General features: G+C 42.6%; 1 protein-coding gene across 7 annotated transcripts in view; it reads left to right on the top strand.

The window, feature by feature from the left end:
* STIM1 (stromal interaction molecule 1) overlaps positions 1 to 13,891 on the top strand; it is a 200,768-nt gene that overhangs the window by 137,456 nt on the left and 49,421 nt on the right. For all 7 annotated transcript variants that reach the window (XM_073333046.1, XM_073333067.2, XM_073333056.1 and 4 more), the window contains one exon: positions 334 to 449. In XM_073333046.1, the coding sequence (XP_073189147.1) occupies positions 334 to 449 (116 nt within the window). The remainder of the gene's footprint in view (positions 1 to 333; positions 450 to 13,891) is intronic.

The following is a 13,891-nucleotide window of genomic DNA, read 5'->3' as shown; positions in this document are numbered from 1 at the left end:
CCAGTTGCCAGCTATATGGAGTTGAGGAAGCAACTGTTTGATGGTGTGGCCAAATAGAGAGATTCCAGGTTTAACTGAAAAAAATGGCACTTGTCACTTTCTGATTCTTGTGCTAATACCTACCCGATTGCCAAGGAAGATGTTTTTAAAATTTCCATCCTGCTTCAAAAGCTGCGTTTTGAGTTCTCTAAGGGTCTTCCACTTGCCTGAGAGGACAGTGCCCTGGTCCTGTTCATTGTATTTCTCCTCCGAGAGCTCAGGCTCTGGTATTCTTATTCTGGTATTGCCATTTCCAGATTGAAATGTGACCGCTTGCTCTTTTTTTCACTGTAGGTTAGCGATAAACAATGCCACCATGATGGGAACTGTACTGAAGATGACTGATCGGAGCCACAGGCAGAAGCTGCAGCTGAAAGCCCTGGACACAGTGCTGTTCGGACCTCCTCTCTGTGAGTAATGGTGCAGAGCTGGCTCGTTAGAGAAGGGTGGAAGGAATCCGCCCATTCCAGAGACAGTGTCTAGGACAGGGGTCGGCAACCTTTCAGAAGTGGTGTGCCGAGTCTTCATTTATTCACTGTAATTTAAGGTTTCGCATGCCAGTTATACATTTTAATGTTTTTAGAAGGTCTCTTTCTATAAGTCTATAATATATAACTAAATTATTGTTGTATGTAAAGTAAAAAAGGTTTATAAAATATTTAAGAAGCTTCATTTAAAATTAAATTAAAATGCAGAGCCCCCCGTACCGGTGGCCAGGACCCGGGCAGTGTGAGTGCCACTGAAAATCAGCTTGCATGCCACCTTTGGCACGCAGGCCATAGGTTGCCTACCCCTGCTCTAGGATGTACCTAGTGGAGGTGAAATCAAACTGTTCCCTACCAAAGTTCATCTAGGTAACTTGATAATAGCCTGATTTGCACAAAATGGAAGCAGAGCTACCAACATATTAACTATGGAGGAGCAGTCCTGAAGACTACACGTCCCAATATGCAGTCCTGCATTTTTATCGAATTGGACACTGGCTGTAACCATAAATGAAGCATTGCATGCTGGACCTTCAGTCTCTGTAGGCTACACCTTGTATTCAATGCAACAACAGTTCAGAACACACTGTAGAATTCTGAGGTCTGCATCTGGTCTCGGTAAATCTCTTATTTTCTCTGTTTTGGAATGCAGCTGCTATGTATCCTTGCTTGAAAGATCTTGTCATGTTGTCACAGCACTATAATATCAATGGGCCAGAAGCAAAACAGCCTGATCTTGGATGAGGAAAACAGCAGTGCAGATTAGTTGAGAAGACATTTTAGACTGAATGAAAACTGGGAAATGAGTTCTTGTCATGCGATACTAACTAATGGTGTCTGTGGATCTGGAAGTCTGGTTGATGTGCATTGTATTTTTTGTTAACTCTCCCTCCTCACCTCTCTTCCATTTTGTTTTCCTTTTTATACTAATTTTCCCTTTCTTATTATTTATTTCTGTTACAGTAGCACCTAGGGTACATCTGCACTGCAATTCAATGCTTCAGCTGGCCCGTGGGCTGCAGAATTGCCATGGAGACTTTCGGGCTTGGGGTGGAGCCTGGGTACTGGGGCCTCCCACCTCCTCATGGGGTCCCAGAGCTCAGGCTCCAGTCCGAGCCCAAACATCTACCCTGCTGTTTTACAGCCCAAGTCAGCTGACACAGGCCAGCTACAGGTGTTTAATTGCAGTGTAGACATACCCCGAGAGGCCCCACCGTGATTAAGGCCCCATTTTGCCAGGCACTGTACAAATGCCAAATAAGAGAGAGTTTCTCTTTTCCCTTTTTTCGTCTTCTCCCTTCCGTTACATACCAGTATCTATTGCACTGTGCTGGCTACATTAGCCGTGCTCCTTTTTAACCCACTACATGCTGGTTGTCTTCCCCATTTACCATTCTTGTACCTTCCAGGGAGGAGCTGGGGCTTCCAGGTCCATTCTCCCTTCCCGATCTTAAGTTTTTTCTCTGCCCCTCTCTTTGTGGGGTCTATGACCCTTAGCCGTCTGGGCAAGATGTAAATCCTCCACTGTCTCATACCAAAAGATAATGTCAAAGTGCAAATGCAGCCAGCATTCTCTTTCCAATGATTTTGTGGCAGGTCTTCAGGGAGAGTTGCCCTAGTGCAAGCCCAGCCTGCCCAGAAATCAGCTGAGTTGAGGTTTGCCACCTAATGTGGCTGTGTTCGCCTGCTGGAGGAGATTTAAATTGACTGGTTTAAACAGATTCATTTGATCCAACAGGCCTCTCTTGTGCAATTAGCAGAACAGCCAGTTCTGCTCCCAAATGTTAAAAAAAAGTCTTATTTTGAGTCAGTTCTACTGAGTTTATGTTCAAAGGTTGACATTTTTGATAGTGGTCAGTGGCATTGCAGACTAATGGTTAGAGCAGGGGACTGGAAGCAGGGACTCCTGGGCTGAATTTCTAGTGGAACCACTGATTTAAGATGTGCACTTGAACATGTTAATCTCTGTGCCTAACTTTCCCCATCTCTGAACTGGAGATAATAACTGACACCATATGAGTGTTAGGAGAATGAATGTTTGTAAAGGGCTTTTAGATTGTCTGATGAAAGGTGATTTTTAAGTGCAAAGTGAATGCTACATTATTCTTAGCCATTAATGCAAGCATTAGCATTATCCTCATTTGTGATATTCCATCCTGCTAAGATGGTCATAATAGCATTTTAATGTTGAGTCCTTTCTACGTTCAGACTGCTGTACAAACACTATTGAATGCGATGATTGCAATATTTGAATAGACGAAGGTCAGCATGTCTCTGGTACAGAACTTGTGGTTAGGGATTGTTACAGAGTAAATGGATGGAGGCAATACCTTGGAAATGATTAACAATTGAAATAAAGGATGAAAACTGGTTAATTTAATGGAATGTTTCAAGTTAAAACTGCATTTTATATACTTAGAGAGCTATTTATCTAGAACTAATTTCAGAAGGATTGCAAAGCTACCGGGTTTGAACAAAAAGAAAAGGAGTACTTGTGGCACCTTAGAGACTAACCAATTTATTAGAGCATAAGCTTTCGTGAGCTACAGCTCACTTCCTCACATCAGTGATTAGCTATGTTTCAGGAAGTGCTTGGCCACCAGTTAAATTGTGAAGTGAGTGTTTGCCCAATGCCGGATTTAGTGAATTCAAAGGAATTACTATTACACACCAAGTTTCCTTTTTGTCAGTCAAATAAAGGTGGCCTTCCACAACAGCTACATCCCCCTGGCAGTGTGAAACTGCCAACCAGTAGGATGAGGCTTGTGAGTGCAGGAGACAGAACTCTCCCAGGAGTTGGATCAAGACTATGGAACTCGCTGACCGATGAGCTAAGGCTGAGTAATCTGAGCCCATTCAGAGCTAGATGCAAAACCCACCTCTCTGTTCAGGCTGCTGTGCTTGGGCAGCCTCACTTTCATTCTTATGGCTGACCAAAACACAGTTCTTTCTGCTTATCTGCGGACAAGGAAAAGGGAAGTGCTCATTGAAGGCCTTCTAACATGGCGGTGCTTGGGGCTACATAAGAATTTAGGAGGACTGGAAAAGCCACAGTCTGGATTAGACAAACGTAGCATCCCACTTCAGTTACATAAGGCCAAAGCCATAAAAAAATAGTAGATAATGCCACTACCGTGGAGTGGAGATTTCAAGAGGGATGATACAGTATTTGCTCGTTAAGGCAGAACATATTTGGCTGGATGCCAGAAGTTTGTTCACTAATGAAACTATGAAATCTGTTGCAGAGACTCCAGCAGACACCTGGTCACCTATGGCTTGTCCAGCATAGCTGCCGCTGGGTAGATCCTTGGGATGTGATGATGACTGAACTTGACTTGCTGTATGCGTTACCAACCCACCCACCCACCCATCCCTGTTGCAGAATCGTGGTCCCGTGCTTAATCAGAGTGTTGAAAAATGAGGGCAAAGAGGAAAGTGCCATTAAGTAATCCAAATGTGGCAAAGACGCTTTGGGGGTTCTGTGACTGCAGTTGGTTTAAGGATCAGTTTGGCTGCAGTTCTCATAGCATGTGAATAAAACTGTACCAGAAAGAATGTTTTTTGGAGTAGATACTGTACCAGAAAGAATTAGTTTTAGAGTGCACAAGAGAGGAGGAAGTGAATGGCTTGCTTGCATGTTACCTTGAGATGATAAAGTTCTGATATATCTAATGTGACATAGGGAAGAGAATTAACTTGTTAAAGAATTTATAAGATACTTTAACTTGTTTCTTTAAGAGTTATTGTCCAGGGAATAGAACATTGTCAGACAGCAGTGGTCACCTCATGAGCATACGTTTACACTGCACCTTTCCTCCCAAAGGAACCAAAAGCACTTGGGAGTCACTCCAGCCACCCCTGGGGCGGACAACAACAGGGGGCTGAATTCCTTATTTTATTTGGTGACCTCTGTGTCTTGCATGCTGAATATGGTCCCTGACCCAAGGAGGTTCCAGGTCATAAAGACTTCCATATTTAAGTGAAGTTATATGGGGAATTTAGGGATACAGAGTGTAATTAACCAATTAAGATTTTAGCTAGGACACCAGAAATAACATCGCTACTCTTGTGAAAAGAACCATAAGATTTTTAATCACCACAAGCAGTTAAAATATTGGATTTATGTTTCCTCCCACAAAAAATTGCCCTTTGTACCACACAGTGCCATTGGTCAGAACTGACTTGAGAGAAGAGTGCTACCTGCTGAATTACCTACCTTAGGCTTTCTTTGGAGGCTGCCCATCCAAGTACTAATTAGGCCTGACCCTGGAAAGCTTGCGAAGTCTTAAGATATTTACTTGAATAAATATTTCTCTAGTTCCATTTGCTAGGGCAGATAGGCATCTTGTGTCATTCAGGTCACAAAGTTAAAAAAATACGTAAGCCATACTGGGTCACCAGGTAAGCCTCACGTACTTCCTCACTGCCATACTAATACTCACGCTAACTTTGGTGATCTGCTAGGACTGGAGGAGCAGATTCCACAGGAGAGAAGTCTGTTCTGAGAATGCTCTGCTTCCAGTCCAAGCAGCAGCAGCAGTGACAGCATCCCAGCCGATATCAGCTGCTGAGATGGGACATACGGAATGAGGCAAAGGTCACAGCCCGAGACCCTGTGATAATGTTCTGTTATTGTGACTTGTTTCCTCTTACGGCAGATTATGAATGGAGACGCGCACTTCAGATGCTGGTGCAGCAGAATGACAGTGGTTTGTTGTTCCACTGCTGCTCTCAGCTCCTCTGGACTCTGCTGGGAAATGAGTAATTCCCAGAAGGTGGTCATCACCAAGCCTTGATCGAATAACTGGCTGAAATAGAAAGGTCGTTGCCTGCGCCAATCAGAGAAGCAGCTTATCCATAAAAGGACAGGTTTTTAAAACAGAATATTGCACATGTCAGAATATTTATTAGTTTCTGCATGGCCTGATATTTTTTCTTTTTATTAAATGTTTATTCCAGAAGTGTCATCCATCTGGGATAGACCAATCTAGATTTCCTTTGGTTTAAATTTCAATGCAGCTATCTTTTTCTATAATAATTAAATGCATATTTGACAAGTAGTTTGATGGCTGTTGGGAAGTTATTTGCTTAAAGCAATAGAATTTATTAAACAAATATAAAATTCATTATCACTCCCACATGTACCATCCACTTTAAATATTTACACTCAAGTGAGTTGTGTTTAGATTACCTGCACCTACACTGAACAGCAGCATCGAGCTGAGCCCCATTAATAATCCTGTAAATGACTTCTTTGCTTAAAAATCCAATAGCTTTATTATATTGTTCTGTCAGTGTAACAGCAACTACAGTAAAATAACCTGTAATTTGAAGTGCCTTTGAAGAAACAGTAACTATGAAACTAACAGTGACCAAGGGAGAGGTAGAATTGTAAGGCCTGTGTTATGATGCCCTATTCTCCCATGCACGGGTCAGTATGTTAAAATTTTAGCCTTCAGAGGAAACGAATAAGAGAGGTCATGTTAGAGGTATGTACATAGAATATTGAATGGCAGAGAAAAGATGAACTAGAGGATAGGTCCATCAATGGGTATTAGCCAGGAAGGGCAGGAATGGTGTCCCTAGCCTCTGTTTGCCAGGAGCTGGGAATGAGCGAAAGGGGATGGATCACTTGATGATTCCCTGTTCTGTTCATGCCCTCTGGGGCACCTGGCAGTGGCCACTGTTGAAAGGCAGGCTACTGGGCTAGATGGACCTTTGGTCTGACCCAGTAGGGCCATTCTTATGTTCTTATGAGTGCTCCAGTTACATGTTCTCATAATATCAATGTCTCCTCAGGTTTTATACTCCCACCCAGCATTGTAGTAACCATGCACCTTCTATATAAAATCGATAGCAGTAGCAAAATCCCTAGTGCACTTTATGAAGTCTCTCACACGTTTCCTTCTCCGGGGTAAAACTCTGATTGGGATTTTTTAAAATATTAATTTACTTTTACGGTTTATTTTTTAAGCTTGACTTATTTCTGAGATGGATGTTGTTGTTTTGGCTTGGTTGGGGGTGGGTGGCATGAGTTGGTTGGGGTTTTTGATTAAAAGGGGTGTCAGTGTTGTCAGTGTCTTACGGTGGAAAGACCTTTTTGAAGAGGAAGATAAAGGCAGACTCTGGATTTGCCTAATCTCTTCTGGAACTTTGTTCCCTAGCTGGATCATCTCAGCCAAGAATGTTGTGTCCTCAGCTCTCGGAGGAGGGACATAAGTTTTCAAGTACATAAAAGGTTTTTGTTAACCTTTGAGGATAGGACAAGAAGGAATGGGCTTAAACTGCAACAAGGATGGTTTAGGTTAGACATTAGGAAGAGCTTCCTAACTGTCAGGGTGGTTAAGCACTGGAATACATTGCCTAGGGAGGTTTTGGAATTGCCATCATTGGAAGTATTTAAGAACAGGTTAGACAAATACCTGTCAGAAATGGTCTAGTTATTACTTAGTCCTGCCTTGAGTGCAAGGGACTGGACTAGATGACCTCTCGAGGTCCCTTCCAGTCCTACACTCCTATGATTCTTTGATTCTATAATATAAGAATAAGGAGACATATGAAATTAAGAGAACAATTTCAAAATAGATAAAAGGAAATATTTTTTTATACAGCACACAGTTCTCCTGTGGAACTTACTACCAACAAGAGATCATCAAGGTCAAGAGTTTAGGAGAATTCCACTTCTGTAGATAACATTCACAGTTACAATAGAAAGGATTTAACACTTTTTTTTAAGAAAGGCTATAAGCCCTCATCATTCAGTGCATAAGCAAACTACTGACAAGCTGAAGAAGAAACTAGGCTATTCCATAACTGTGTGCTGTGAGGTTTCGTGTAAAGTCAGGTACTGTTCACTGTCAGAGACAGATACTGGATCACCTGGACTGATCTGGAAGGCAGTTCCCATGTTCCTGTGAGTTGTGTGTTTCACTGCTCCATTAAATCATTTTTAAATTAAGCAGCCAGTGTGGCATATAGTCCTTATTTTTGTATTGTAACTTCTTATGCAAGTCTCTATAACATTACTCAGTTAGAAATGTCCTAGTGCTTATTTATTTTTAAGAGATGATTTTTGTATCCTGGATTTTTATTTGGAGAATGTGTTTACATTCTCTATAGTTTGATTCAGTTTTTAAACAGCGCCAGCATTTGTCCAGCGTGTAGTTGAAACTCTCTGATTTCTTCATGTGCTTTATTTCAGTGAGTCAGTATGTACTGTGCATTTCTAATGCTGTAACAAAAGAAAACAAAAAGAGTAATAGCTGGATTAGAAATCATGAACATAGAGCTAATTAACTCCTGGTTTTCCTGCAGCTAAATGCAGCCAAGTTGCTCTGAGTTTCTGGATCTGATTCAGCTTCATCCCTCTGTGAATATTGAAGCCAAATTCAGAAAGTTACTACAATGTAGTAGGAGAGTGCTGGGCAGTTGAATATCCACTTGTGGGGCCAAATTCTTTGTGCTGTTCCAACCTGTACTCTTGGGGGAATTCTGCGCCAAAAAAATTAAAAATTCTGCACACCATATTTTAAAATTCTGCATATTTTATTTGTCAAAATAACACAGTATAATCACTCTAGTTTCAATTATTTTGGTAATTTATTTCAAAATACCCATCAGCAAGTGTGTCTGTAACAACAGAGACAACAAAAAAAGATTCAGGGAATGTTTTTTTGACAAATAGATTCCTTACGAGGCATTTTAATAAATAACTTTAAGTAATAATTCATTTAAACTACAATACACAAATGTATTTCCCACCCTCAGAAGCAGTGCAAAGACTTGGGGGAGTCAGGGTAACTGAGGAGCTGAGGGAGAAGGAAGTAATTGCTAGGAAGGAGTCTGGGAATGAACCTGGAGGTTTGCTGGGTGTGAGTGGGAATAGTTTGGAACAATTTGTTTGTTTGTTTTGAGGGGGGAGGGATTGTAAGGGAGTTGGGGAGCCTTCCCCATGCAGACCCTAGCTGATCCTTAGCTTCTCCCATTCAGTCAGGCATGTCTGCCCCGTCTCTGTGTGTCCATGCACCCCCACTCAGCCACCTGTCCTCCGCCATCCCCATGTGTCCCTGCACCCCCACTCAGCCACCCCTCCTCCACCATCCCCATGTGTCCTTTCTCCCTTCCCCCTTGTCTTCATGTGTCCCTGCACCCCCACTCAGCCGCTCCTCTCCCCCACCCCCTTGTGTCTCTGCACCCCCCACCCTCATTCAGCCTGTGGCTTAATGCTGTCATACCACTAGCTGTTATGCCCCTCCTCCAGTCTGTCTCCGCCACTCGCTCTTCTGAACCCCAATCTGTGTGACCCTCCCCAGTGGCCCCGTATGCCCCGCTCTGTCTGTTCCCCGCCCCATAGCCCTCCCGTACCTCTGTCTCCTCCCTTTCTGTGGTTGGCTGCTTCAGTCAGTGAGCCAGCAGCCCGCTCTTCTGGCTCCACATCAGCCTCTAGTGGATGAAAGGTGTAATTGCAGCATGACTCTTTCACATCTTCCCTTCACCTCCCCCTCAGAATCAATTATGCTGCAGGGGAAAACAAATCTGTGGAGGACATTAATTCTGCACATGCGTAGGGGCACAGAATTCCCCTAGGAGTAAACCTAAGAAAGTGTCTACAAAGCTGCCCTAATAGCTCAGTTAAGGATTGGCGTAAGAAAGTCCCTGGCTGGCAGAGAGCCGGTTTAATCAGCGTTATACCAACCCCTCCCAGGACCCTGTCAGAAGAATGTGCTGTATTCCATCCAGTGATCTTTCACCTTCATAACAACCCATAAGGTTCTGTTTACCAGGTAGCATAAATTAGAGCAGTCTGGAAGCTGCTCTAAATTATTCTGCGTGCCTAACCACTCCCTAGCAGCCTCAGGGATCAGAGAACCATAATGGTGGCCTAAAGCCATATTTGCTGCTTCCTCTCCATAAGGGCACTGGTTAGAGTTGTTGAGGATCTGGCGCTTGGTTTCTGGTTCTCAAGAACTAAGAATTGAAAGGGTTAAAGAATCAGTGAAGTTAAACCATTGCAATCATTTGGAACTGGGCATTTTAGCAGCCACTTAAGGAACCTGAGGCCACTATTAATCTTCTGCCAGCAGTCAATGGAAGAATAGAAACTGACACATGAGTGTAAAAGCCCATTACCATAGCAGATTAGGTATGATTTAATCCCAGAAAGTGGACATGTTATAACATTTTGTGTGCATGTGTGGAGTGCTCCACTTTGAAGTACTGAATCAGTCATCGATAGTGTGAGCCTTGCTGATCTTGCTGCTTTAAATCTGGAAGAAATTTTCAGTCTCCAAAGGTCTCCCTTCCATCAACTGTGTAATACCTGATGTTTTTAGCAGAATTGCCAAAAAAAGCATGAAGAAAAATAGATTTTTTGTTTTAGCTCGTGTTGCCACATCTTGATACTTCCCCAACTCAGGTTACATGTTTAATTTTGACTAAGAGCAGTTACTTTGTTTTGGAATCAATATCCTGAGAGAGAGAGAACAACATCTTGTGAGAGTGAGAGCACAAAAAGAGCAGAGTGAAAGAAGGAAAATGCAGTTACAATACAGGACAAAGTATACTGGTCTGTGCCTTGCAAATGACGAAGAAACCCAGTGAGAGGGAGTTGTGTTCAATTGGAAACAAAAGCTCTGACCTAAAGAGGCAGAAATCTGCAAAGGAGAAATGCTAAGACTGTCTTCCTTCTTCCACAGAGCGTTCTGCAGCCTGGGTGCAGAATAACTGAAAGCTCTGGTACACTTTATTAAAGAGAAGGATGGAATCTGAGAGTAGGAAATGATCTCACTATGCTGCCATGGTGATACAACACCCCAAAGGGTTAATAATAGCACTGTGTGTATGTAGGAGTGTGTTAGAGTAAACACAAGCCTTGGCTGGCAATCAATGGAAAGCCGCCAGCTCTGATGAGAGATGCTAATCTATCATGTTCCATCCCAGAGTTGAGTAGGCTTTGAAAATGGCAATGGAGGAAACAGGAAAATGCAAGAAATCAGTTAGTGAAGGCTCTGATGTATAAGTAGAATTTCAAAAAATGCCTAAGAAACTGGAAGATTTTCTGCTTCATGACCAGTTGCTTTGTTTCTTAGGGTCTATGCAGGGAAATTGACCAGAATAGTCATGGTGAAACAAGCTGTTCCATAATAGCTCCCCATGTGGACACTCTGTTCTGGAATAAAAGTCACTTAGTTCTGGAATAATTAGTGCACTCCCAAAGCAGAGTAATTATTGTGGAATAAAGTAATTTTTATTCCAGAATAGCTATTCTGTTCAATTTCACCATGTAGCTAAGCCCTAAAGTTTACAATATTATCACATAGGTACTGTATGTTTGTTTATTACAGGCATTTGTGTGTCAGTCTTCACCATCATGCTTGGAAGGGCTCTATATCATTTAAATTGAAGCAAACGCAATTCCCATGCACAGGGAACTAATACTCCTGTATGGAGATATGCCAGCAAATATGTCCCCTGTTATACATATCTAATGACACAGGAAGTATGGTCTTATGTTTAGGACATGGCAGTTGGAGTCAGGAGACTTGGATTATAGTCCTTCCTCTGCCACAGACTGGCATGTGTGACGTTAGATGACTCACTGAACTTCTCTTCATTTCTCATCAGTAAAATGGGCATGGTAATGGGGAGTCCTAACTCATTAATCTTTGCAAATTGCATTGAGAGCCTTGGAAGGAAAGTGCTGTAAGAAGTGGGGGATATTAAATATGCCAAGGAAACATACTGTACTGCAGAGCTGTGTCATGCTCGCATCAGCTAGTCTGTGATGGTAGATACAAAGAAGGAAGTTGGATTTAGGCACTCTAGGATTACTAATCCCTGCCATCATGGTATCTTTAATTTGCCTGTGTGAGTAGCCCTCTGATTTCTCCTGATGGTTCTTGGTTTCACACTTCACTTAGTGTTTCTTCCCAGCTATATTCAGCTATGGTTCTCATCCACTGTGCAGCACCCACTAAAGTACTGTGGGTAGTACTACAAAGTGCATCATGTGGAGCTATTCCGAATCTAAACTATAATGCAACTGCCAAATTTAGACTCTCCTAATTGCTAATTTGAGGGAGGTTTTTCATTGTAGAGGAGTGAGACACTGTGTCACTGGAGGAAGGAGCTTATTAAGATGGCTGTCAAGGAAACCCCATTTAACCGATTTAAAAGCAGATTAGTGTGCTTAGTGCCTGCACGTGTGTGAACAGGTGAGGTGGCATGTACCACGAGGGGGAAAATTACAGATGAGTCATGGCAAATAGTGATGATCATGCATTTTATCGAAACTTGTTACATCTGTAGTTTCCCTTGCCTTCCTCCCCACTGCACTTCTTCCTTCCCCCTTACAAAGGCCTTCTCTGTGGAGACCATCTGGAGAGGCCAGAGCACTGCTTCTACCCATAGGCTGGTTGGACCACCAAAAGGGTGACAAATCTTTAGATTTAAAAAGCTCAGTGTCTGAGGGCTTTTCACTGTATTTGCCACGATGACACAGTTACTGTCCTGTGTCTGAATGTCGACACTGATGGGCAAGCACACAAAACAGGAGGGTAAATTAAATGACAGGTTTCAAACGCACAGTATGATGCCTGTGGGCTAGATCTTTGATCTGTCATCCTTTGAATTACTGCCTTGCAGTGACTCACACTCATTCTCCTTTGCTGGAATTAACTAGGGGAGACCATCTTGGTAACCTCACTTCTTCTTCTTGTGGCAACCACACTAAAGCAAGGAAGAGATTATAGAAACCAAAAAGGCCCTTCATTTAGAATGACTTTGTTACCTCTGAATTTTCCTGGTATCTTCTCTTTGAAGACCATACAACTGAAAAAGCAGGACTCTTGTTGTCAAATGCTAAGGACTCTTGGCAGCTGTAAATATAAAATAATTCAGAGATGAAAGATACAAATCCAGGGTGCGGCTAGTAAACTAGATACTTCACTGGTGCAACACATACAGCCTCAGGCTAAGGAGAGCCTAGACTTTGGCTGTCAAGGCATCTGTGATGGAAAATTACTGGGAAAATAGCTATCAAGAATGGTGAAAGGAAACTGAAAAGGAGAGGAAGGATTAAGTAATTGAGTGTGGGTGGAAAGTAGAATAATAGCTGTGAAAATTCTGACTTGCAGTTCTGTTCTCACTAGATAAAAGAAATTAGGGACTAGACACCTGCAAAAACTTGGCAGAGTGTGGGAAGAGGATGTTGTGATTAACTGGCCTGCATGGAAGTTAAGGTCCATATTAATCTGAATTATTTTACTGACTTTGTGAGTGAATATGTTAAATGGATGATTACATTTTTCCATGCAGATGAAACTCCTCAATGGCCTTGGTTTATGGAGGATTGTATTACTGTTGTCAGAAACCAGGATGTGGGCAGCTGAGCCAGTGGTTGGAGCTGGAGTAGACAGCCAAGAATGGAAGCCCAGGGTCAGAGCCAGAGTTAGAAGTCAGGAATCAGAGCCAAAGGCCAGAACCGGGTTACCTGGAGCGAGGGAGGGCAGGAGCAGGGCTGGGTCCAAGGCAGAGGCAGGAGCTATCTCAACCATGGGCAAATGCATAGAGCAGCCACCGAAGAGCTGCTGGGCTTAAGAGCCAGTCTGCTGACTCTTCCAACCAGTCAGGCGGGTGTAGCTAGTCAGGCAGCCTCCTGTGGGCCAGCTGGGCTCATTAGGTTGACGGGAGACTGGCTCTGCTACATGCCCTATTCCTGCTTTAAGATAATGGAAGAGAATGGAGGTGGTTGGTTTGGAGCTCTTGTAGCCATTCATATTGATGCATCTGCATGATAGTATTGTTGTTAAATATTTTAGCTAAAGCATATATGTACAGAAGCTTAATATGCCTTAGAAATAGCTAAGATAAAAGTGGACATCAGGCAGGCTTGGGATGAGAGAATACCTATATGAGACTGGAAGATTAATCAGATTTAGTTGAGCTTATTGATGATCTATTTTACATCTTAGTGTCCTGAAGAAAAAACAATTCCTTCAGTGAAGCATAAATTAAATGAGAAGGAGAGCTGAAATGTAATTAACTTGTCACAGTGTAGGCCTTTGATCCCATACTTCTTGGCGTTAGGTGCTAGTAATATTTGTTACATAAGTAATTAGAAATATTATTATTCCCTTATCCAACTCTTGACAGAAACAAATCGACAGTGGGTACCTGGGGAAAGACACCAGGATGTGGTGGCAGGATAGTGCCACCCCAACAAGGAATTGTTTTGTCGGCTTCAAGGAAATCTAGCCAGGGGAAGCTCCCATTATTGCTTGCCAGTGTCGGAAAGGTATTTGTCTGTGCAGGGAGTTGATATGTGGCTGAATATTGACTAGGATCTTGATTTTGCATCTTAAGGTCAT

The sequence above is a fragment of the Lepidochelys kempii genome, chromosome 1 (assembly GCF_965140285.1).
Source record: "Lepidochelys kempii isolate rLepKem1 chromosome 1, rLepKem1.hap1, whole genome shotgun sequence".
Classification (NCBI taxonomy): domain Eukaryota; kingdom Metazoa; phylum Chordata; order Testudines; family Cheloniidae; genus Lepidochelys; species Lepidochelys kempii.
This window is presented reverse-complemented; position numbering and strand designations above follow the sequence as displayed.